The sequence below is a fragment of the Letharia columbiana genome, assembly GCF_014066305.1.
Source record: "Letharia columbiana isolate WasteWater2 chromosome Unknown Sc0000001_s0, whole genome shotgun sequence".
NCBI lineage: Eukaryota > Fungi > Ascomycota > Lecanoromycetes > Lecanorales > Parmeliaceae > Letharia > Letharia columbiana.
Genome location: NW_023501037.1, coordinates 1,591,372 through 1,616,130, shown reverse-complemented (window position 1 = coordinate 1,616,130; position 24,759 = coordinate 1,591,372). Strand labels below are relative to the sequence as shown.

The window sequence follows — 24,759 nt, the reverse complement described above, 5'->3', positions numbered from 1 at the left end:
GTACTTTTATTTCTTTAAATATTTCTTAATAACTTAATTATATTAACGAGATTTATATTAAATAAAATCGCCTATAGATTTTAAGTAAGAGATACTCTAGAGTTACTTATAGATTTACCGCTAGAGAATCTCGATTAACTACGTTTTATTAAACGCGAGAAGGCTAATAATACTATTACTTTCGCTAATATTATAACGAAAACTCGCTACAATAGTAATTATAAAGCTATTAATCTTTATAAAAAATTATTAGTTTATCTAAGGCTATATTATAGCTACTTTATTTTCGATGTTAATTCTAAGCTTTCTAATTAGAGAGTCGGATTATTTAAAGTATTAAAGAAAGTTAAAAATCTTATCTATCGACTAAATCTATCGAATATTATATATATTTATTCTATAATATCTATAGTTTAATTAAAGCCTATATTAGATTAAGCTAAAGATTCTTATTAAAAAAAAAAAATTTTAAAAAAAAAAAAAAAAAAAATTTTTTTTTTTTTTTTTTTTTTTTTTTTTTTAAAAAAATTTTTTAATAATTTTTTTTTTAATAAAATTTTTTTTTTTTTTTTTTTTTTTTTTTTTTTTTTTTTTTTTTTTTTTAATTTAAAAAATTTTTAAAAACTTTAAAAATTTTGCGTAATATACTCTAATATACTCTAAGTATTATTCTATATATATAAATATTAATAATATTATTATTAAATACGTATTATTATACGCTATATTAGAGATTATCTAGCGACAATTTTATTAAATTATTTAATTTTATAGCTAAATTTAAGTGACGTAAACTATTATCGTAAAACCTTATTATTATAACGTCGATTATTAGAACTTTCTTTTTTATATATTACTATAAATTAAGTAGAAAAATATATTAATTATAATTAGTAAAGAAACGAAAAATAGATTTAGATAAATTCAAAGATTTACTAATCAGATTTTGTAATTCCAAGCGATTACAATTCAAATTTTATAGAAACTTCAGATTTGCAGATGTCGTTATAATAGAAAAAAAAAAAAAAATAGATAGATCTAGACCTTATCGCTAGATTTCTATTATTCGAAATCGAGAAACTAAGTAATAGATGGGGAATTAAAAGAAATATTAAGTATTTAATATATTGAAAGAATAGTAATAAGAAGTATAATGCTTGATATCTATTATATACTCTCTTGAAAGCAAAAAATCTTATAGTAGAATACGACGCTTAAATTTCTACTAATTCTATAAGAAATCGTTAAGAAAAGAAATAGTCTACTATATAAACACCGGCGTAAGTATTAATTAAGAAAGTTCTTACTCTATTAAGCGTAGTATTAGCTAAGAAATCCCCTAAAGCTAACGCTATTAGAAATTAAGCTATTATTGCTAGAAAGCTAGAGTATTCTCGAAAAACGATTCTTATAGATTTATCTTTATTTATATTATCGCTAGTCCCGCTATTAAATCCTTCTACTACCCGTTATAGTATACGACTTCTTATTTAATAAAACGTCTTTCGAGAAAGGCTATTTTTATGGGAAAGATCGTGATATGAGAAGAAAGAAAGTTCGTGCTTTATCTAAAAAAACGGCTTTCTTAATTACTTAAAGAAATAAGAATCTTTATATAATTTTCTTTATAGCTTTGCTTACAGCGAGAACGCTACCTTTCTTTTTATTATTAATATATATTATAGATTATATTTATAATAGAAGCTAGAGACTAATAGCTTAATATGACTTAGCACTAAGATATATTTAGATAATTAGATTCTATAGAGAAGAATCATCCTTTTACCACATCAAGAAACGTCTTTCTTAGAAAGATTTCTAAGGATCTTATACTATTATAATATTACTTCCCGAATAGATATCTAGCTTTCTCGATTCAGATCTTGATAGTACTTTTTAAAACTTATCGATAGAAAGAAAGCTAGCTTTTTAATAAGTAGTTACTTCTTAATAGAAGAAGAATCATCTTTACTATATATTACTCTTATATCTATATTTTCATATTACTCTTATAAGATATATATTATTTAATTTTAGAATAACTTTTTGATTTTCTATTAAAATTTTGAGATTTTTTCTTAAAATTATAGAACGAAATATGGGCTTTTAGAGAAAAAAAAATATTCTTAAATTTAGTCTTATAATTATTAAAGCGTAAGAAATTATTAAAGATCGATTATCTATTTACTCGATAGCCCTAATTAAAAAAAAAATTATAAATTTAATTTATAGGCCTTTACTCGTTTTCTACTATCATAACATCTAAGATATATATTTATTATAAAATTTATATTATATAAGTAGATAAATTATATAAATAAATAAATTATATAAGTAAGTAGGTAAGGTAAATACGAGGCAATCTCGGTACTAAGTTAATATTGCGTCTATGAATATAAGGTTATAAAAGCTTCTGTAGACTGTCAGACCCTTAGCATTAGTCCTTCGTCGAAAGTATTCACATTTTCGTTTGAGATGCTCAGCGTCAGTCTCCTTGTTATCATTCCTTGCATCCTCCAACATGGAGTTGATATTCCTTTCGTTCAATGCTTTCTGAAGAACATTAGCTCTCAGAGCCAGGTGATGCTCTAAGCCTGCCTACATCAAGACAAATCTTGTAATCCTTGAACAGCGATTGGCATTCATCCATGGTTGATTCCCCCCGTAAGTATTCTGCATTTCAATTAGAAGAATGCAAAAAGAGGAGACGATGATTCCTTACTGTCACTGTACCACTTAAGGAAACATGAGTCGTAGCGCCTAGAGCCACATTAGATAGACCTGTGCCAAGGCCAAGGATATACACTCACTCTTTGACTTCATTACACTCCGGTGCAAGAGAGGAGGACATTCTATGCAGGTCTTGAACAATTTTTGAGCATTTCTAGAGTCTTGCTGAAAAAACCCCGCAGCTTTCAGGCCTTCTTGGCAAAGTTAATGTTTAGAACAATTTTGGCCGAGGCTCTGCGGAAGCGCTAAAGCACGGCTTAGGATCCTTGCAATAATCTACAAAACGCAGATCATCAACCCAAAATACTCGTCATTCAGATGATTCCACTTCAGCGGCGAGTACCTCTCTTAATGCTTATTGGCGATCACTTGGCATGAGTTTTCCGGTCATGGCTTCAGATGCTACCTTCAAGGACTTGAAGAATAGCATTTCTTTGGCCTTGATTAATACCACTCGGACTGCCAGTCAAATATCAAACGAGGATCTCCCGTTCCATCGTTCCTCCAAACCCTCAATTGTGCCTTTGCTTGAGCAACGAAACTCAAGACTTCTCGGCCTTGCCCGGAGCCTTATAAGCTCTGCAGCCTCAGGCACCGCGGTCACCGACCCTTACGTTGTCAATGCGGACTCCGTCGAAGATAATTGGAAGGAAATTGTAGATGTGGTCGACAACCTCCTCGAGAAAGCCGACGCTTGTCTTGATGAATACACTGGCGTCATCAGAAGATTGAGCCCAACTCAAGAAGAGCAAATAAAGAAAGCTGCACCTGCTCCTGGGAAGCAAAAGCCTGGCAAAGCTTATCGCACGCAGAACATTGCAAAACCTCAACTGTTGTTCGAAAAAGTCCCTACCAACGACGAGACAACTCCATTCAGACCATTGCTACGCATGAAGCCTAATGCCATCGTCCCACTTGACGAGAGCCTCAAGCTCGTTGTCGCTGAAGATAGTTTCACGCAGTATGACCTACAATTTTATTTGTCTTCGAAACATATTGTAGCACCCTTGAAAGGACTGATTGACATGCAGCTTAGGTACAATCACCCATACGAAATCGAGATCAGAAATTCTCAGTATCCTCTTACCACCCGCGTGAAAGTGCACCCAATACCTTTCTTGCCGTACGAATGTTCAGAAGCGACGTTGGTTGACACACCCGAGACATTGCGTTCCATGCTGGAAGAACTTAAGTTAGCAAAGGAACTTGCCGTCGACCTAGAGCACCATGATGAACATTCCTATATAGGTCTAGTATCGTTGATGCAAATCAGCACAAGAGACAAAGACTGGGTAATTGATACTTTGAAGCCATGGCGGGAGAAGCTTCAGGTGCTCAACGAAGTCTTCACAGACCCGAAGATACTCAAAGTAAGCCCGCAAGGCTGACCTGACGATCTTTCACTCATTCCAGCAGGTTTTTCACGGTTCCTCAATGGACATGATTTGGCTGCAAAGAGACTTCGGGTTGTACGTTGTTGGCTTATTCGATACTTTTCATGCGTCGCGATCCTTGGGGTACCCAAAACATGGGCTGGCCTATTTGCTGAAACGATTCGCCAATTTCGACGCAGCAAAACAATACCAGATGGCGGATTGGCGAATACGGTTCGAATGCAGTCTAATCAGTCAAATCTCTGCCATCTCACACTGACTTTATGGGGTAGACCACTTCCGGAGGAGATGTTCAACTATGCTCGCTCTGACACCCACTTTCTACTCCACGTCTATGACAACATGCGCAATGAGCTCATCGATAGGTCGAACACCTCCCAGGAAGTCGGTGACCTTATTGAGGTTGTTATGAATTGCTCGAAAGAAGAAACGCTCCAGCGTTATGAGCATCCAATATATGACATACACCGTGGGTCAGGACCGATGGGTTGGTACAACATGCTCTGTCGTACGCCAGCTCTGTTCAACCGGGAGCAATTCGCAGTATTTACAGCAGTACACCAATGGCGAGATCAAATTGCCAGAGAGGAAGACGAGAGTGTTCACGTCATCATGCCAAAACATGTTCTTTATAATCTTGCCAGAGAGATGCCTGTCGACATGCCTACTCTGCTTGGTTGCTCTCATCCCATTTCCAAAAGCTTTAAGCACCGCAAATCAGAAATACTTGCCGTTATCAAGAAGGCGAGAATGTTGGGCCACAAAGGGTCTGATATGAAAGAGTTCATGCACACAATGCAGGCTATGACTGCTGACCGCTTCTCCAAAGCAAACGGGTCAGAGCAAGTATTTCCAGCACTTGCCACTGCAAAGTTGGCGCTCCCGCCTCAGCTACAACGTAATTTGAGCAGGTTGCCAGCTCAGAGTAGGGATTCGCATTTCTGGGGCTCCACCGTTCCGAATGATATGGATCAAAGAGCAACCGCCCAGGTACCAGGGGAGGGCCTTTGTCTAGCATTGCCGATGGCACAACTTACTGCAGAAATCTTCGAAGATACAAATGCAGCCGGCGCATTTGCTACTGAGCCATCTAAGACCAGTCCTGGCGCCCGTGCTGAGCATCAATACGTGAAGGACAGGAAACCTAAAGCAGATGAGGTATTCGTTGTCAAAGAAGCTGGGGATAGCCGTAAACGCAAGGCAACTGATTCGTACGATCCTCCGAAAGCAGCGTATTCAAGACCCGAAAGCAACGCGGCCAAAAACGCTCAAGAACGCGCTGACGAGGTCGACACGCCTCCCACTATCGAAAACGAGGGGCAACACGATCAAAATTCTAGGGTGTTGGGTGCAACGAAAGAAGAAAAGCGCGCTCGGAGACTTGAGAGTAAGCGGCTGAAGAAAGAGGGGCTTCGAGAGAAAAAAGATGCCAAGAGTAAGAAGCCTAGAGATCTAGAGCCAATCGATTATGCAGATGCTCCATCGGTTTTACATGCCCAAAGAGACAGCAATCGGATGGTAACAGGCAAGGAAATCAATCCTTACACCAAATCGGGTGATGCTCCCAAGGGAATGCGAAAGGCAAAGAAGGAGCAAGAAGGCAAAAGCTTTACGTTCAAAGGTTGACGCTGCGGATGCAGGTGCTCAGTCTAGACACGCAGAATATTGGGAGCAGCGATGATATTTACTGAGTTGTTCGCTTCATGAAAACAGCTTGTCTAGTCTGTAGCATTGCATATCTATCATGTGCGACGCTTCGGTTTACAGAACCGTGCTCTATTCAGATGGCAGCTACTCGGCCGGAAGCAGAGAAGCTCGTGGAGATCCTGCACAGGAAGAAGATCCTGCACAGGAAGAAGATCCCGCCTCTCATGACCCCACAACGGCGATCGGTTGCCTCTAAGGTTACTCACCTCGTGAAGGAGTCGCGGCGCTGCACGTCAACTCCAGTCAGCTGAGCTTGTGTGTATGTACCTGAATGCAAATATGATAATGAAAATATGGATCTATGCAGAAGAGATAAATGATGGACATGATAATGAACGCTGATGTGGCACGTCTCATCCTTCGCTTACTACGAGTACCTATACTGAAGGCATGATTCCCTGGAATCCGCTGGTTTATTTATTTCTTGTGGTAGGAATGACAAGCAGAATGGTTACCAGCGTCAGCACTCTATCAGAGCCATACCTAGATCCGGATACAGTCGCTGCCTGTCGCACGTATCTGCAATCAATGTCGATCTTGTTGCGGTCATCTTACCGATGGATGTTCACCATTCGATCGACACTATTATCACACTTTCTTTGCCATTAAACGATCAATGAAAGCATGCAGAAGCTTAGAACAAATATGTGTGCAAGCGTAAGATATAAATGACAGTATAGTACATGGTAGAACACCCCGCGAGCTAAGGTACCAATTGCCTTTGCTCCACTAGCGCCATCCAATGATGATGACCTCCGGTTGGCCATGTCATTTAACATTGACTTCTCATCGCAATTGTTTACAACCCGCGTCACTCCATATCCTCGCATCCCTCTCCTGTAATTCGGGTAACATCCTAGATCAGTTTTGCTGCATCTTGCTGCATTGCCCTCCGCTCCTCTCTCTACGAACGCCAAAGTCAGGGTTCCCCTCATGTCTGCTTACTCTTAGATGCCGCCCAACATTCCAATACTTCATGACAGAAAAAGAAGCCTCCAGCTAGGAGTGTCTGCTCGGACTGATCCCAAGCTATCACGGCTTCGGCAGAACAGCGTTGCGCATCCCACCCAATTCCCTCCCGCCCTGGACCACTGCAGGTCTGAATTAGTCCCGCGCTGTTGGCGAGCTTGTGAAGGCGAAGCACATCCTATCAAGGCCACTGCAAGCGACAACCCTCTCTCGGACCTCCGAACCGAAGCCCCTACACTGTTCCTGAATCAGGTTCCTATGCGAGTGCAACCACGCCTACCAATCGGCGCTGGGCGACATCCCTGAATCCAGCCCTCATCGCAAAATCTACCTCCAAGGTCAACAGTAGGATGTCTGTAGCAATTATGCCGCATCTCTCGCGGGCGTCGACGTCCTCTTCTTCATCCCATGTCCCTATTTCCCGCCAAAATACCGTCTCCTCTAGCGATGGACGCTCTGCGCGGCAGTCGAAGAGGTACTCGACCGCGTTGTATCTATCCATGTCAGCAAAGGAAAAAGATCTAGAGATCGAAGATGATTTAGCAAGAGGTAGGAAAGAAGCCAAAAATCAGCCAGCTATTCGCTGACGGATCGCAAAGCCCAGAAGGTCCAGCGCGACTATAAAGCTAAAATCTCCAGTCAATCGAAAAAGAATTTCGTACTCGAAAAGGATGTTCGATATCTTGATTCGAGAATAGCGCTTTTGATTCAGAATCGCATGGCATTGGAAGAAGTACTATGTTCAAGTGCGCACCAGTTGTGATTGGGCTAAAATTGCGAACAGCAAAACGAGGTCGCGAACCATCTCGAAGATGCCGCAGATTTGCAGGAAGGTTTCTTCCCTAATGACGAAAAAACCCAAAAATACGGCAATCTGCTCTTTCTTCTCCAATCGGAGCCTCGACATATTGCACACCTCTGTAGGCTGGTCACGATGGCCGAAATCGACTCTCTGCTGCAAACCGTCATGTTCACAATATATGGTAATCAATACGAGAGCCGAGAAGAACACCTCCTGCTGACCATGTTCCAATCTGTACTGACATACCAATTTGATAATACTCCCGATTATTCCTCCTTATTGCGGGCCAACACTCCCGTTTCGCGCATGATGACGACTTACACCAGGCGCGGACCAGGACAAAGCTACTTGAAGGTCGTACTGCAAGACAAGATCAATCCGGTAATTGAACTCAAGGACGTGGACCTGGAAATTAACCCACTGAAAGTGTACGCAAACATGATTGAAAGGGAAGAGGAAGACCCTGGCAGTGTTTCTGACTCACTTCCAAGAGGCGTGACGGCCGAAGAAGCCGCAGAGAACCCGCGTGTTCAGGAGATCATTGCACCAAGACTCATGAAGCTAATTGAACTTGCGAATTCGTTCCTGGAGAAAATCATCCAAGGGCTGGATGAGACACCATATGGTATACGGTGGATTTGCAAACAGATTCGCAGCTTGTCGAAAAGAAAGTATCCTGATGCAAACGACCAAACAGTTTGTACCCTCATTGGGGGTTTCTTCTTTCTAAGATTCATTAACCCGGCTATCGTCACCCCGAGATCCTACATGCTCATCGACGGTCAGCCCGCAGAGAATCCGAGGCGGACGTTGACGTACATAGCCAAGATGTTGCAGAATTTGGCGAACAAGCCGTCATACGCCAAGGAGCCGTACATGTTGAAGCTTCAACCTTTCATCCATCAGAACAAAGAGCGAGTTAACAAATTCATGTTGGACCTCTGCGAGGTGCAAGATTTCTATGAAAGCCTAGAAATGGACAACTATGTTGCTCTTTCCAAAAAGGATCTTGAGCTGTCAATCACGCTCAATGAAGTCTACGCCACACATGCATTGCTCGAAAAGCATAGCGCTGCGCTTGGGAAGGACGACGACTCGCACCTGAATGTCATCCTCCAAGAGCTTGGTCCAGCCCCGGCTCAGCTACTAAGGAAAGAAAACCGTGCGATTAATCTGCCCCTCTTCAGCAAATGGGAGCACGCCATCGACGATCTCACCGCTGCTCTTGACATCACCCAAGAAGAAGTCTACTTCATGGAAGCAAAGGCAACCTTTGTACAAATCTTGAGGTCGCTTCCACCTAATTCATCTGTCGGCCGGCGGCCTTTACGCCTTGACCGCGTTGCTGAAGCAGCGGCGACGCTGAAGAACGATGCCGTCATGGTACGTAAGGGCATCAGAAGTATGGAACTTCTGAGCCAATTGCAGGAGCTCCGCGTTGTTGATAAATCGGACGGCTTCTCGCTTCTTCGAGATGAAGTCGAATCCGAACTCATTCACCTCGGCTCTCTCAAAGAGAAGGTGCTCGAAGAAACCAAGAAGCTCGAAGAGGTCTTCCGCACCATTCGAGACCATAATAGCTACCTCGTAGGGCAGTTAGAAACTTACAAGTCTTACTTGCACAATGTTCGGAGCCAGAGCGAGGGCAAGAGCAGAGGCAAGCAGAAGGTGCAGGCACTGGGACCATATAAATTTACGCATCAGCAGTTAGAGAAAGAGGGCGTTATCCAACGGAGTAATGTGCCCGAGAACCGCCGAGCTAATATCTTTTTCAATTTTAACAGTCCGTTGCCCGGGACGTTCGTCATCAGTCTCCATTACAAAGGTGAGTCTATTACTTTCCTCAATAACAGTTGAGGTTGCGAAGTTGCTGATAATATAAATGACAGGGCGAAATCGCGGTCTACTCGAACTGGATCTCAAGCTCGATGATCTTCTTGAAATGCAGAAGGATAATACGGAGGCGCTCGATCTGGAATACGTCCAATTCAACGTAACAAAGGTTCTGGCGTTGCTGAACAAGCGCTTCGCACGTAAGAAGGGATGGTAACGCCTGCCAGAGGAATGCAGCTAGATTCCCTTTGCGCCGTTCGGAGTTTAATCTAGGGAGGCAATGTCGGAGTTGGCGTTGTCCCATTCAGGCGTTCGTTTGGAGATCGGGCAGCAACGCATTGGCGATTTTGGATACCATGTTCTTTGGCCTGAGTCACGGCTTGCTTGGGGCAGGAAAGAACGGTGGGAAGGACGTTGGGGTTTAATGGGTTGAGGATCGTTGAGATTCCCACAAGCGGTGTACGTCCGCACGCGAACAGCGACAATAGGAATATAATGAGTAATCAATGGTGTCATCCCAGCTGGCTGGGATGATCATCTTGAAAGTTGACGATTGGCATGCAAGGAACGAGCTTCTTCTACGGCTCAATTGTTTGGGAAGTGCTAGATTTGGGATCAATAATGTAAGATACACGAAGATGATTGGTGTTCAGCTGGCGCAGGTAGAGATCGAACAGCTTCTTCGAAAAGTGCTTTGCAGCTGAATATCACTCGACATGACATTTGGTGGATCAATCGCCTTGCTTTTGATTTTGGGGGTTTTTTTTGCTTGATCCCAATCTGCACCTGGTGTTCTCTCCTTTTTCTATCAACTTGAATTCAAGTAGATATATATTATTCTCGATTGAACGTGCCCGCGTTTCCTCTTTCCCTGCTGCTTAGAAGCTTCAATATCAGGGGCCAGGACACAAAATTGACCACCTTCGGCCCGAAGACGTAGTTGACAGGGGGCTTGATATTAGATGATAAGGTGTGCAGTGAATGCAAAAAAAACCGGGAGGGTTGTCTCGTGCACGATTGGCAGAGTCACTGCTAGGGAGTAGTGGCATTGTGATCCGCGACCGTTGAGCGAGAATGGCAAGAGTAGAAGGAACCTGTAATTGCTTTCGTCTTCCCGGACGTTTACACGTACTACATGACCCTACGGTTTCGGGATATGTATGCTCTTACTCACCATCGCACAACCCCATCCAACGAATATGCCTACAATCGGGTGCACCCCTCCCCCAAACCCGAGGTCCCAGACCCCTCCCAGGACACCTTGACTGCCGCCCTCCACCATGCCACTCCAGACGCACCAAGCCATGCCGGATACGATACCTAAAGAGGTAGGTATAGGGGTTCCCTCAAAGTATTTACTCTTGCCCGTACTGTCCTTTGGTAGAGACGAGACCGTAACGTTGAAGCGGGCAAGGCGGGTAAGCCCGCAGAGGACGAAAAAGGAGAGGAACAGGGTGTCAAGTGGGGTGCGGAGGCCAAGAGCAAAGGCGCACGCTGCAGGTGCGACACCGAAGGAAATCTAGGCGGGATGTCAGCATTGATGCAATGAAAAAAAAGAGGGGGGGGGGGGTAAGTGTAGGTTATGTAGGCTTAGTTTCAGACATTCCTTGGTGCAGGCAGGCAGGATTGATAGTTGAAAGAGGCTTCTCATGTACCAGATCTGCCAAAGAGTCCAGTTCCTGTCCCATTAGACTGCTTTTGCCCCTCCACCGGGCAACCTTGCCGTCCATGAAGTCGAAGAAGAGCCCGAATGGCATGAATGCCAGCGCGGCCCACATGTTACCAAAAGAGTCTGGCGGGCCGAGGCAGTAGCGCATGGAGGAGAGGATGGACATGAAACCACAGAAGCCTACGGTTGGGCATCAGCGATGGTATTGGGAAGGACGCGTGAGAAGAAGCTGCATGGATAGCTCTGAGAGTAAAAAGGAGGACGACGAACCGTTCAATTCGGTGATCAGGTCGGCGAGGTGGAGAGCTCTGGAAAAGACGAGGATCAGTGTGGGACAAGTTCAGTAGAGAATAGGGCGAGTAGGCAAAGAAAGCCGAACTTGATCATGGAGAAATGGCCTGTGTCGGATGCTAAAAGCTTTGCTTGCTTCTCCTGACCTGTATCATGTTCAGCACAATTGACTGGCCACTGGTTCGAGAGCTCTTTAGGGGCAGAGTGCAACAGACTTGGTTGAGGTGCATTTGGGGCTTTCTTGTCCGCGCTAGAGCGGAGGGACATTCTCGAGGTAGGATGCGTGTGATTAGGAAGTTAGCTGGCGTAAAGAGCACGATTTTTACTAACAAGATGTTGGAGTGATAAACAGAGCAAATTGAGTGCGAGTGCAAAGTGGGTTTGCGGTGAAGTCGTTAGCCTTTCCGAGTTCTATTTACCTAGCAAATCCAGCACTGATCGCGAGACACATTTAGCACTGGACATGCATTTCCACTACAGATATGTATCAGACACCATATATATTTGTATGGACAAAAGTTTCTACAGGAAATTTCTACTTTTGCACGCAGCACCGTTACCGGTAAAGCTGGTAGAAAACACATAATCTTCACTTTGACTTCGAGCGATAGACTGCTAGAACGAATCTAGATGAGGTGCATACATTCGGTTCTGCCAGCATTCCACTCACCTCCATCATCCAAGCAGGATGACGCTGGCTCCGCCAAGGCCAGGGTATATATGCGCCTCCAGTAAAGCCACGAACACAAGAAAAGGGGGTGCTACATATATTCCAATGCATGCCGATGGGGACTGACAAAGTAAGGGAGTCTGCCCTCATAAGTCGTCCGAATCGCGAAGTCCCTTCTGATGGCCTTGACTCTGCAGTCAAAGTATAAACGAAACCTCGTACCTTCGTCTCACATCGGTTTGTTCGGGGGTAGTGCACTACCCCCGAACAAACCGACCTATTATACAAGAAGAGGTGCGCAGAGTAGAACACATTCGAGATACATTCAAGATACATTACTGACAGAGCGCTGGAGAAGGACGGGAATCGTTGTCGTGATAGAGCTTCACCCCGCGATGTCACGTGCCATCAGGATTCGTGACCTGGCATAATGTTAGTAACATTGTACATCCGCGGCAGAAGAGCATACATACCTTTAATATCCTCCTCGAGTAATCTTGATTGTCTGCTATGCTGCCATCACTTTGCCGCCTCTGCATCATGACTGAGGGCTCTAGCCTGGCATCCGACACTGACCCAGCAGAACTAGTCGGGAGCTTCGCACCGTAGTCACCCGCCACATTGCGACGATACTCCGCTTCAACTGCTCGTCTCTTGCGATTTCGGAGGAAGAAAAAGATCCCTCCAGCTATAGCACTTATAGCGACTACGCCGGCGACCACGCCGGCCGCAATGCCAGCTTTATTGGGCCCACTCGAGGAAGGAGCTTGTGTCGTGGTAATGATCGTCTCTTGTGGGGTGGTTTGACCGGCGGCAGTCACTATAATAGTGCTAGCCTTGGTGACGACGGACGGAGGCCCTTTTTTTGTTGGTGATGCTGCAGCTGATGACGTCGACGACGATGAGAATGCTGCACTGCCATTTGAATCCGAATCCGAATTCGAAGTCGAACTGGAATCCGAGCTCGACTCTGAGCTAGAGCTTTGGCTCGCAACATTGTTATTCACTCCAGTTAGCTGGACGGACCAAGAACTGGGCCCGCCACCTGTGACACAGTCAGCAACAAGTAAAACGGCGGTCTTAGCTGCAACTTACATGTATCCAAGTTGTACCCATAACATTTTGAGCTGCACTCAGAATCTGAGACTTTGCTGCTCGACGCCGGAAGCAGATCACCACACCAGCAATTAGATCCCAGGGTTGTGCCCATCACTGGCTTGGTTTGGTTGACACATTGTTGTTGGCAGTATCCTGGCGACTGATACATGTACGAGCCTAGATCCGTCATGCCGGCCGACGAAGTAAAACAACCCTCATAGACCGGAGGCTCCAGACTAGAGGAAGACTGCGCAAATACCAAAGGAAAAGCGTAGAACAGAGGCAAGGCCGTCGCGACGGCCCTCAGCGATGTCGACTTCATGTTCTTGTTGGTATGGGTGGGTTAATTATGAATGATTATTATCAAAAATCTATCGTGGAGTGATGGGTCAGTTCAAATATCCAGCACCTGGTGTTGTAGTATGACTTATCAAAGACAAACACAAACTTGGATGGGCAAATTTACCTTGATTGTCCTCGAGAAATAGATGACGCTGATTGTGCAAAGACTCAACGAGTGAATAATGCTTTAGCTGGTTGCGTGGCACAATGAAGGTCACGAGTTCTTTGTCCAAGCCCACACAAAGGCTATCCGACCTCTATCGTTCTGAAGGAGCTGCGATGTCGGTGTTAAAGGTCGATGTCGGTTGGAGATTCCCAAACTTCAAGTGAGATGAACAACGCGTTATCCAGAAGCCAAGAACTGCCAGCAGCCCTTTGATTCTGTGCGTTTGTGCGTGTGACTCGAGTTTGAAAGATCGGGAATTGTCGCGGTGGATGGACTTTCGGTGACCGGAATGTAGGTAATTGTTTCGAATTAAAGCTTTTTGCGACCCCTAAGCAAGGCGAGGACGTAACGACAGTGGGCAATGCTGCAGAATGATTGAAATCAGCAGGTATCGCTGAGGAATGGCATTGATGGGATTAGTGTGAACGGAGGCCGTTCAACTCGTCCATTTGCATACTCGCTGGAGTGGTTGAGGAGAGTAGTAGTAAATAGTAGTAGGAAAGAGGAGAGGCGGATTTGTTGGCAGGAGACGGGAGAAGGAAAGGTTTCTGGCCGGCGCTAAGAAATTCTTGAGGTTGCTACTCGTAGGAATCTCGTCAATCATAATTTCCTTTCAAGGGACGGCGTCCAATGAATGTTTACGCGCCAACGTTTTGGAGCCTGTTGCCCGTTTCGAGATGGTGCGACCGTTTTAAGCTATATAATAGCTTGATAATAGTGGACCTCTTTGTTCTGCGCTGCTCTGCTGAGACTCGAGATACCGCACTACTTTGGTTGGTGCATCCAGTTTGGCCAGTTCACCGTAAGCTAGAAGCACCCAACCGCTAATGCCCAGATAGCCAGCCTGCATTATTCTTGATTGTTACTGTTGTACAGTACTATGTCAATTGCAAGGCCGCAAGCGTTGAGTGCCACCCAGGTAATTGGTCTGACAGGCCTTTGTCCGCTTGTTTGGCGTCAAAGACAAGCCGTTTTATTCAAGATGTGCTTGACTTAATATTCGCACTAGAGCTTCAATATATTGAGGTTCGATATAGATGAATGGTTATTATACAGCAGATCTTGACAATCTCGACCATCTAATAGTAATACCTCGGCTCGTCAAAGACGTGGTATTGATGACCTCGCACTCCTTCACCTCGGAACATTGCAGGGAATCGCAAACCCTCAGCAACCTGTTCTTCCGGAACCCGTTCATCGCTGCCTTCTGCTTCACCAACAATGAACTTGCCCACCTGTAATGGCCATGATTAGCAGCCACGGTTGAAACGGTCAGGGAGTGCGAAGCCTGGTTGCTTACCTGAATCTCTGTGTCCGTGATAGTCGACCTACTCACTCGAGCATATCCTGACCTCTTGATGCCCTTGTATAGTATATACTCGCACCATCGATCCCAATCACTTGGGTCAATGTCCTTCATTCCGCTCTTGTCGCCCACATAGGTATTGTAGTTCCCTTCCTGCGGCTTGATGACCAGGTAGCTCAGCAAGATCAAAGGCCTCGGCGATTCTTTCATGAGTTTTGCCAAATACTCAGACTGCTGTCTTCTGTCCTCCGGATCCTCTTCCTGACCCGAATGGAAGACAACAACATCAATGTGCTCGCCGTAAGCATCGAGTGTCGCATGTATGGCCGGAGCTAATTCCCCAACCGGTGATGGAAGTAAATGGTGTGTTGAATTCAGGATGGGGAATTTGGAGAGAAGTGCTGAGCCCCAGGTATGCTTGTTTGGACCCGGCCCAAAGTCGACGTACATCCCTAAGTCTTCGGCCAAATATTGAGTGGTATCTCGGTTGCCCATGATGATTCGCTGAAGGTCCGTCTCTATGAGCCCGATCACGTCGACCTCGAGTTCTTTGATCAGATCGCGTATTCGTCGCTCGGAAGACCACATATCATTGTCAAGGGAAAAGTGAATTGTCCAAACGCCCGCAGTAATGACCTTTTCCTCTTTATGGTAGGGAGTATAGTCGTTGGTTGGAAAGCGAAGGTAGGATACGGAGATAGCAAGCAGTTCAAGGACCATTAGAGAATAGACGTAGTAGGACTTGAACCTACTTCGCCCATTCCTGTTTGATCTTTGGCGCGACTTGATATTCTCCTTTGATGCTGGCATGGTATAGATACCCGCACCGATGAAGACTACAGTTGCCGTCATGACCCAGTCGGTGTGCTCGCGCATGAGAGGTCCTCCAGGTACAAAGGCGTAGGCAACCACCCACACATGTGCAAGCACCAAAATGTTGTATATCAAGAATCCTAAGCCAAACGCCGCAGGACCGCGACGAGCGGCTGACCCAATTAAAGAAGGGGCGAGGGACATCAACTCGATAGCCATTAGTACGGCACCAAAAAAACCTGTCCAGTTGCTATAGTTTGTGAGAAGAAAGGCTCCACTACCGAGCAGAGAGAAGTTACGCCAACTTGAGGCTCTTTCTTGAAGCCAAATGAAGAGGAGTACACCACCACCCATAGCAAGAAGCGTAATGACTCCATTGGCTGCGATTGGCCCTCTGACTGGAAAGCCTTCCCAAACCCAAAGGATCATGGTGCTAGAGTCCGACAATAGAGAATGCATACCAAAGATCAAGCCACCGAGACCAAGGCCGGCTAATATGTGAGAGCTGGCTGGGCTACCCATGGTCTCGAGGCCCCCTCTGTTGTCTGTGGTTTGCCTAGTCGAGCGTAGAATAGCTGCCAATGCTAAGAAAAGGCCTAATTTGTTCCAGCCGCCGTTCTCGGCATGCATAATGGGCCAAATTGGGTTGTTGGTGTGCGAAGCAAACTTCGTCAGACTCGAGGCTAGCAAGCCAATACTCCAGGCTAAGACTCGTGCGTCAAGGCGGGCAGCTTGGGATCTTTCGGCGTACCATGTAGCTGACCAGGCTAGGCAGGTCATCGAAACACCGAAACCCACAGCAAACAGACGAAACTCCGGAGTCTTGACGAGATAGGCCAAAAGGCCTGTGAGAGATAGAAGATGGACGTAGCGAGTGTTTTTGATGACGAGGGAGCGAACGGATGACGAGCAAAGCAAGAAAGGAGAGATGGTGCACATGACCATGACCTCGTAACCTGAAATGCCCATATGCCAAAGTGGAAAGTCTAGGAGTCTTCAGTAATGGCAACCCTGAACAGCGCTGGAGGCTGGACTCACACCACACGGTAAGCCCGAGAGACGTCAACATCGACCAGAAGACGAACTTCAGAATTTATCAGCGTAGTCACTACGGGAATACCTCGTAATGTTGGACTTACTCCATTGTATATATCAGCAGCAGCGTCAACTGCTTCGGACCAGAAAAAGCCCGAGCCAAATATTTGCCCAGCAGGTTTGCCTTTCCTGATAGAAAATGAGATACACATTCTGAAGGGATTGTGGTATACGTACTCTTTCTCCAACACAGCATCAGAAACCCGAAAATCCTTACTGTTTGACCAAATTGTCAGACCGATGCCCATGGGAAAGCAAAGTCATCTCCCTACATTTGCGTACTTTGGAAGCCAGTAGACATACCCTCTGCTAGATCCTTGGACGTCTCTGATCACAACTTCGAAGCCTTGGAAATCTAATGCCGTGACAGCGTCGAATCCTACATCCAGGAGTATAAGAGCCCATTCAAAAAAGGCGTAAGTAGTATAGGCTTGTAGGGGTTAGCAACTACCCTAATATGAAAGACAAGAGCAAATCTGACCTCCCGCAACTCTGTGAACTTTGTGCTGAATGAAGAAGTAGATCAGAGGCACCAAAGTCCCGAAAAATGTTCCGGCTAGGATTTTCCTGTATCTCAAAGCCTTCGAATTCTCTTTTGGACTGAGGGCTATGCAGCCCAAAGTCCAGGGCAATGTAGCTACCAAGTAGGATATCATGAAGACGTCGTGCCACCCATGGTCATCCGTAGAAGTCACGTACGTCCATCCACCGCACGTTAGTGTACGGAACAGGCCGGTACCTGCCACAAAAATTGGCAGGACCGAGTCGGGGCGTGCTGTCAAAATATACCAGAGAAATACTAAGGCAAAACGAGGACCTGCGCGTCCATTATTAGCCGAGAAATTTCGGACAGCTCGAGAAGAGAGAGCGTACCAGAAGTCATGGCAATGAAGATCTGAAATACTGAACGCTCCGGATATCTATCTCCAATGGTGGCAGAGACCGAAGGAAACCATTCATCCGGGTAGCCCTTGAGCAATGGGTCAGCTTGAAAGAGCGGGCGAATTTTTGGGTTGACGACGTACATAGTACTCATTCTCCACGATCTTGTGATAATGGAGGTATAAGCCCGTGACCAAAGCGCCGAGAAAAGCAGTATATGCCACCACTGTATGAGCCCAGGAAATCCAGGCTCCTGAAAACATAACGCCTTCCTTAGACTTTGGCGGCATGTTTGATTAGTCCTTATGGAATACCACAGAGAACCATTGGTCAAGAGACAAGGATAGAGCGGAGTAATGAGCGTGAGGTGAGAGTTGTGGCTGGTCAGCTCTTCTCATGAACGAACGAAGCTGAACTGTTGCTAAGAAAACAAATCGTCGCGAGCTTCCCGTCAGCAAACCTTGGCAATCCTCTTATTGACTTCTTGCCCTAACGCTCTACTACTTTGGGATCTACTATGATTCTGTTCCAAGCATTAATCTTCGTTGCGGTGTTTGAGCCACCAAGAACTCACAAATTCAGCGACCCCGAGAGGCGGCCTCATTTGCTCTCGTCTGAAATACGAGCTTCTCTGCAACAGTTTCTCCTACAAGAAATCATCTATACTGTTCGACCTTTGCTACTTCTATACAGAGCATTTCATTCGCGATCATCGTTTTCCCCCATGTGACTCTAGTCCTCGATATGCGTGCCATTGTCCTCCAGTTCCACGGGTAATCCATGGTCGATCAGATACTTGTCTATTTGACATGGGTTTGTGAGCTCCGCGGTTTCGTGGATCGGCTAACTTGGCACCAAGTGCTTGTCTGCAGTCTCGGAATTACCCAGACGACAGTCGGTGGCCATACTCAGGATCTACCTATTATCTCGCCGTTCTGACTTTTCCATTTTGGATATCATCAGGTACCTGCAGTCTCAACCTCCATGGCAGCTGGCTGCTCTCCAGATGCCACAGCTAATGCGTTATTTCTGATGCCGTTGTCCGTTCTGATCCCCACGGCAGCTTCAGCCTCCTTCTGTGTGTATGGCTCTGCACGTAACGCACGAAGCCTGGGGATTGTTAGTATCCCATTTTGAAATTAAAGCTGATAGCAAGAATCCAAGGCAAAAGTACCTTTTCTTGTGTTTCTTCCCTTTCCTGTGCTGGATCAAAATCTCTCCCTCGAACCATTTCGCACACTCAATACAATAGAATTGGCCTAGGCCCGGTCGGTCTTCGGCTGGTTTCGCGCTCTTATGCTGGCTCAAATGCTTTGCAGATCTGATATCTGCGTGAACCTGATCGAGATCTCTAGGATTCATGTTTAGCTACTATACAGACTCGAGTTTTGCAAACGGACCTTGTTCTACGTTTCGTCTTGCTCCTTCGAATTGAACCCATTCTCACAATCAATATCTTTTGGGTGTGATATTAATATGATTTGTGGAAAATAAATTTTGAGTCGTAGAGATGAATAAAGGAAATCTCTGATTTGTGATTGGTCACCTTCCGACGCAAGCCAAAACTCTGGACAAACAAATATTCAACAATCCGAAACGCTCAGAACTCGGCTTAATGGAGAAGAAACTTCGACACCTCCTTAGTCTGTACTTTGATGTCCGTGAAGTAAAGTACGTAGACTGAAGATGTCTAGTGATTCTGTCGATCGAGGGGGTATTGCATTTAGGTGACGGGAGGTAACCTCTTTCGGCATCACTTATCTCGGATCTCCTTCTTGTCCATAGCGCCGCCAACAGCAACTTTCTTCTTCCCCACCTTACTTACCCACGACAGTTGTGTTGCGTGCGGGCTGGCACAACTTTCTCTTCGAGTCAAGTTGTATCAGGATGATTTCAACAAGGCACATTGCCCGCTTGGGCAAGCTGGTAAGTTCATCCGTTGCTCCCCACCCCAGCTTTGGCCACGGGCATACGTGCAGCGGCCTTACTATCCAAGCAAAGACGATACTGATAGCTGCATCAACAGGTCCCGAGTGTCAGAGTTGTATGTTTCCCTCGCGATCGTCTTTTATCGAGGATGCTCCAACTCCAGAGCTGCAAACTTGCTTGTGCCGTTCTATCTGCTTACCCACGTCCTCCATAGCTCTCGAGTACTCGAACACTCGCTACAGTCACAGATGATCCCTTGGCTCAGAAGGTCGAGATGACCAACTGGGAAAAGGTATGGCTCCTGCATGCATTAGAGTCCACAATGCTTTGTGTTCTCAGTTGCCCATTGAATCGGACGCTGATGTGGCTTTACAGGGTCACTATATCAACTACAAGTATGTGCCTACCTTTCTATGTCGCAACATTCGGCTTCTACGCAGTATGGCGGATAATGTCTGGATGCCGGCATGGGAGGCCCAAAATCGTCAATATTATTAACCTTGCTTTTTTTGCTAGGAAAATGTCAGAAAATCTCTCCGTTGTTCGATCTCGTCTTAACCGCCCTTTGACATATGCGGAAAAGATCCTCTACTCACATCTCGACGATCCTCATGGACAAGACATCGAGCGAGGAAAGTCATACCTGAAGCTGAGACCTGACCGGGTTGCTTGTCAAGACGCGACAGCCCAGATGGCCATTCTACAATTCATGTCTGCAAACATGCCATCAGTAGCCACTCCTACAACTGTCCATTGCGATCATTTGATCGAGGCCCGAATCGGTGGCGAAAAGGATCTTGCGAGAGCTCAGGATATCAACAAGGAAGTTTACGACTTCTTATCCTCTTCTTGCGCTAAATACAACATCGGATTTTGGAAACCCGGCTCGGGTATCATCCACCAGATCGTTTTAGAGAACTATGCCTTTCCCGGAGGTCTGATGATTGGTACTGACTCGCATACACCTAACGCGGGTGGTCTCGGCATGTGTGCTATCGGGGTCGGTGGTGCGGATGCAGTGGATGTTATGGCAAATCTTCCGTGGGAGCTCAAAGCGCCAAAGGTCATCGGTGTACGGCTGACTGGGGAGATGTCTGGCTGGACAGCGCCCAAAGACATCATCTTGAAAGTTGCTGGTATCCTGACAGTCAAAGGTGGAACAGGAGCCATCATTGAGTACCATGGGCCTGGTGTCAAGTCATTGTCTTCGACAGGAATGGGGACCATATGTAACATGGGGTGAGTTGTTCTTTCCTTTTTTGTCTATTATGGCGTCCTGAGCATCACACTAACGCATTTCTAGCGCTGAAATCGGTGCCACCACCTCGCTCTTCCCATTCAACGAACGAATGTATGATTACCTGGCAGCGACGAAGCGGAAGTCTATTGGAGACTTCGCCAGAACATATGCCGCAGAGTTGCATGAAGACGAAGGGGCTCAGTACGACGAACTCATTGAATTAAACCTTTCAGAACTGGAGCCCCACATCAATGGGCCATTCACCCCTGACTTGGCGACCCCCATCTCCAAGTTCAAAGAAGCGGTGTCTGCCAATAAGTGGCCAGAGGAGTTAAAAGTTGGACTGATTGGCTCCTGCACAAACTCATCCTACGAAGACATGTCTCGCGCTGCATCAATTGCACGTGATGCTCTTGATCACGGCGTTAAGGCCAAATCAATGTTCACGGTCACTCCCGGATCCGAGCAAATTCGTGCTACAATCGCGCGAGATGGTCAGCTTAAGACTCTTGAGGATTTTGGTGGTATGGTCTTGGCGAACGCTTGCGGACCGTGCATTGGTCAGTGGGATCGAAGGGATGTCAAAAAGGGCGAGGCTAATTCCATTCTCTCGTCGTACAACCGTAATTTCACTGGAAGAAACGATGCGAATCCTGCAACACACTCATTCGTCACCTCACCAGATCTTGTGGTCGCCCTATCGTTGGCTGGCACGCTAAATTTCAACCCTCTGACCGATACCTTGAAGGACAAGGACGGTAACGAGTTCAAGTTGTCTGCTCCTACCGGAGATGGCCTACCTGCAAACGGTTATGACCCTGGCCAGGATACTTACCAAGCACCACCCGAGGAGCGAGCTTCGATTTCTGTTGCTGTGTCTCCAGAAAGCGACCGACTTCAGATCCTCTCCGGATTTCAAGCGTGGGATGGCAAGGATGCTACAGACATCCCAATCCTAATCAAAACCAAAGGCAAGACGACAACCGATCACATTTCCATGGCGGGTCCTTGGCTCAAATACCGCGGTCATCTCGACAATATCTCCAATAACATGTTAATTGGAGCCATCAACGCTGCTAATGGCGAAGCCAACAAGGTCAAGAACTTCGCAACCGGTGAGGTCGGTGCAGTTCCTGCAACAGCCAGAGACTACAAAAAGAAAGGTATCCAATGGGTCGTAGTCGGTGACTGGAATTATGGCGAGGGCAGTTCAAGGGAACATGCCGCTCTCGAGCCAAGACATCTCGGTGGTATCGCGATCATTACTCGTAGTTTTGCCCGTATCGTGAGTTCTTCCCTAGGCTTGCTTCGCATCTACGTTCCGGCTGTTCCATCGGCTCGCTGATTATCACTCTTACAGCACGAAACCAATCTCAAGAAACAAGGCATGTTGCCATTAACTTTTGCCGACCCCACCGACTATGACAAAATCAACCCAGATGACAAAGTCGATGTTATGTGCACGCAATTGGCCGTCGGCAAACCCTTGACGTTGAGGGTACACCCCAAAGATGGCAAGGTTTGGGAAGCAAAGCTGCAGCACACCTTCAACGAAAGCCAGATCGCGTGGTTCAAGGATGGCAGTGCATTAAACACCATGGCAAGACATGCAGAGGCGCAGACCGAGAGTGGGGCAAATGCTTAAGAAGAATTGTAGACTGCTCAGAGAAAGTAGTCCTCGGTGTTGCCTTAGGAGGCGCTGAGGCTTTGTTACCAGCAAGGGAAATGAAAGTCAGTACAGATTGCAGTATTGAAAGACTAGGGGGATCGATGCGAGTGTCAATTTGGCATTACCTGTACGCATTGTTATGCTTTTGTGCTGCCCGACTTGTACATGAAAATCCCATTACGGTCAATGAGGAAACTTGCGTAAATCACGATATGTGTACCTTCCATAAACGTAGTACTCTACCGAGCCTTACCTACTGCTATCTATGCAAACCCCGACCTCAGTAAGTCTTCGTTCAGATTACTGTCTTTTTAGGTACCCCCTGACTCTCTGTTAGATGGGGTTAACACTATAATCGATTTGGAGTATCTATCAACACAAGCTACTTGCACGGCATACATCAGGAGTGGCGCATAGTCATTCGCCTCCCGAATCGGAACCCTCATCATTTCAACGTGTAACCCTTGGCTTCCCTCTTGCGATACCGCTGCCCCTTGGATTACCACGCGCTGCTCCTCCTCTTCCTCCTATTGGCTGAGTCTCAGCACCTCCGCGCTTGTTAAGCCCCGAACTTGGACGGGCCATGGGTGCCGGTGTTGCAAACTTGGTGGGGCCTCGAGAGGAAGGCGGATTTTCAACAAAGGATGTATCCGTTGTCATAAAAGTCTCATCGGCAAAGTCGGGACGGGAGACATGATCTGTAGATTGGCCATGCTCTTCATTCTGTTTCGCGCGTTTGAAGGAATCCAATATGGGAGCCTGTTACGATGCTTCAATGCCACCGTCCTCTCAAGAAGACGCAGAACGCACCTCTGGGAAATCCACGCAGAAAGCATTCATGTTCATCCCATACAGGAAACTTGCAAAGCTCTCATTGAATCTGCTCAAGCTCTCGTGCATCAATTGCAGATGCATGAAGTTGGCCTCTAGGTCGGCCATTGAGTCGGAGAGTTCGGCAAAGGCAGGCTCAAGAAACTCGAGAGGAGAGGCAGAAGAGCCGGTCTTGGGGGTGAAGGTTTGACTGTCGCGGAGGGATGTGCGTGAGCTGGGGCGTAGAGGGGTGGAGGGCCGAGAGGGGGGCTTGTTGTGAGATGCGGAAGTGGAGCGTTTGGGATTGGAGAAATCCATACTTTAGGAAATCTAAGGCAGTGGATGACGTTTTGGGCCAAGAAGAAGAGTATTGTGCACGGCGCGTACGGTGTAGTCGAGTTGAAGATTTGTACCGTACGTGAATGTTGTGGTTGTACTCGTAGGGTGATCTCTCCGCACCATCGGGCCCTTGGAGACGCCGAGGGCCCACTTGTTTCGCTTGTTTGATGCAGTATATAATCAGTATATATAACAGAACGAGTAAAGGCCTATGAATTAAATTCATAATCATTTTTTTGATTAGGGCTATCGGTGAGCGATCTTTGGTGAGCGATATTTGAGTACCTTACCTTTTAATAATTATAAGACCGAATTTCAAAATTCTTAAAGCATTGAAAAGCGCAAGTTGCGGGCTATAATTTAAAAAAAAAATTCAAAAATTTTAATAGAGAATAGTAAAGTTATTAAGGGGTTAAAAGTAGAATAAGAGATTTTAATAGTTGCGAACGCTGATTTATTTATTTATAACGAGTAAAGGCCTATAAATTAAATTCATAATCATTTTTTTAAGTAGGTGAGCGATCTTTGATAAGTAAACTTTAATAAGCGATATTTAAATTTCTTATACTTTAATAATTATAGAACTTAATTTTATAATTTTTTTTCTAAAAGCTTATATTTCGTTCTATAATTTAAAAAAAAATCTCGAAATTTTAATAGAAAATAAAAAAGTTATTCTAAAATCAAATAATGTATAGTTGATTAAGGCTATTCGACTGTCGAGCGAACTTTAATAAGCGATATTTGAATTCCTTGCGCTTTAATAATTATAAGACTTAATTTTAAAATTCTTAAGAATTCGAAAAGCATAAATGGCGGTTTAAAATTTATTTAAAAAATCTCAAAATTTTAATAGAAAATAAAAAAGTTATTCTATATATTAATAATATACGCCTATTTTTTTAATAAGGGAGGCGCGGAAGGGCGAGATTTTGATAATTACGGACGCTAATTTATTTATTCGTAATAATTTAGTCGATCTAGTTAAAAGGCGTAATAACCTCG

The 24,759-nt window shown here is 45.4% G+C and overlaps 9 protein-coding genes across 9 annotated transcripts; 3 read left to right on the top strand and 6 right to left on the bottom strand.

Annotated features, from left to right (window-relative positions):
* Window positions 1-3,119: 3,119 nt before the first annotated feature.
* Window positions 3,120-5,750, top strand: HO173_001069 (uncharacterized protein; the record flags this gene model as incomplete). The annotated part of the gene is made up of 3 exons (XM_037303015.1): window positions 3,120-4,100; window positions 4,147-4,337; window positions 4,397-5,750. The coding sequence occupies 3 exons, from the start codon at window positions 3,120-3,122 to the stop codon at window positions 5,748-5,750; spliced, it is 2,526 nt and encodes an 841-aa protein (XP_037170522.1).
* A 1,306-nt stretch (window positions 5,751-7,056) lies between these two features.
* Window positions 7,057-7,707, bottom strand: HO173_001068 (uncharacterized protein; the record flags this gene model as incomplete). Its single annotated transcript, XM_037303014.1, has 3 exons — window positions 7,057-7,294; window positions 7,463-7,500; window positions 7,555-7,707. The coding sequence occupies 3 exons, from the start codon at window positions 7,705-7,707 to the stop codon at window positions 7,057-7,059; spliced, it is 429 nt and encodes a 142-aa protein (XP_037170521.1).
* Window positions 7,708-7,734: 27 nt separating this feature from the next.
* HO173_001067 (uncharacterized protein) lies at window positions 7,735-9,652 on the top strand (the record flags this gene model as incomplete). Its single annotated transcript, XM_037303013.1, has 2 exons — window positions 7,735-9,427; window positions 9,492-9,652. 2 exons carry the CDS (start codon window positions 7,735-7,737, stop codon window positions 9,650-9,652), a joined length of 1,854 nt encoding a protein of 617 aa, XP_037170520.1.
* A 924-nt stretch (window positions 9,653-10,576) lies between these two features.
* On the bottom strand, window positions 10,577-11,662 carry HO173_001066 (uncharacterized protein; the record flags this gene model as incomplete). Its single annotated transcript, XM_037303012.1, has 5 exons — window positions 10,577-10,954; window positions 11,091-11,284; window positions 11,375-11,412; window positions 11,484-11,541; window positions 11,611-11,662. The coding sequence occupies 5 exons, from the start codon at window positions 11,660-11,662 to the stop codon at window positions 10,577-10,579; spliced, it is 720 nt and encodes a 239-aa protein (XP_037170519.1).
* An 801-nt stretch (window positions 11,663-12,463) lies between these two features.
* On the bottom strand, window positions 12,464-13,485 carry HO173_001065 (uncharacterized protein; the record flags this gene model as incomplete). Its single annotated transcript, XM_037303011.1, has 3 exons — window positions 12,464-12,487; window positions 12,539-13,110; window positions 13,161-13,485. The coding sequence occupies 3 exons, from the start codon at window positions 13,483-13,485 to the stop codon at window positions 12,464-12,466; spliced, it is 921 nt and encodes a 306-aa protein (XP_037170518.1).
* Window positions 13,486-14,750: 1,265 nt separating this feature from the next.
* Window positions 14,751-18,057, bottom strand: HO173_001064 (uncharacterized protein; the record flags this gene model as incomplete). The annotated part of the gene is made up of 9 exons (XM_037303010.1): window positions 14,751-14,906; window positions 14,972-16,776; window positions 16,829-16,874; window positions 16,930-17,014; window positions 17,063-17,101; window positions 17,189-17,315; window positions 17,367-17,702; window positions 17,759-17,855; window positions 17,911-18,057. 9 exons carry the CDS (start codon window positions 18,055-18,057, stop codon window positions 14,751-14,753), a joined length of 2,838 nt encoding a protein of 945 aa, XP_037170517.1.
* A 669-nt stretch (window positions 18,058-18,726) lies between these two features.
* Window positions 18,727-19,208, bottom strand: HO173_001063 (uncharacterized protein; the record flags this gene model as incomplete). Its single annotated transcript, XM_037303009.1, has 3 exons — window positions 18,727-18,877; window positions 18,942-19,118; window positions 19,168-19,208. 3 exons carry the CDS (start codon window positions 19,206-19,208, stop codon window positions 18,727-18,729), a joined length of 369 nt encoding a protein of 122 aa, XP_037170516.1.
* A 446-nt stretch (window positions 19,209-19,654) lies between these two features.
* Window positions 19,655-22,581, top strand: HO173_001062 (uncharacterized protein; the record flags this gene model as incomplete). Its single annotated transcript, XM_037303008.1, has 7 exons — window positions 19,655-19,693; window positions 19,794-19,811; window positions 19,911-19,988; window positions 20,072-20,091; window positions 20,213-20,935; window positions 21,000-22,221; window positions 22,297-22,581. 7 exons carry the CDS (start codon window positions 19,655-19,657, stop codon window positions 22,579-22,581), a joined length of 2,385 nt encoding a protein of 794 aa, XP_037170515.1.
* A 474-nt stretch (window positions 22,582-23,055) lies between these two features.
* Window positions 23,056-23,733, bottom strand: HO173_001061 (uncharacterized protein; the record flags this gene model as incomplete). Its single annotated transcript, XM_037303007.1, has 2 exons — window positions 23,056-23,364; window positions 23,416-23,733. The coding sequence occupies 2 exons, from the start codon at window positions 23,731-23,733 to the stop codon at window positions 23,056-23,058; spliced, it is 627 nt and encodes a 208-aa protein (XP_037170514.1).
* Window positions 23,734-24,759: the final 1,026 nt, after the last annotated feature.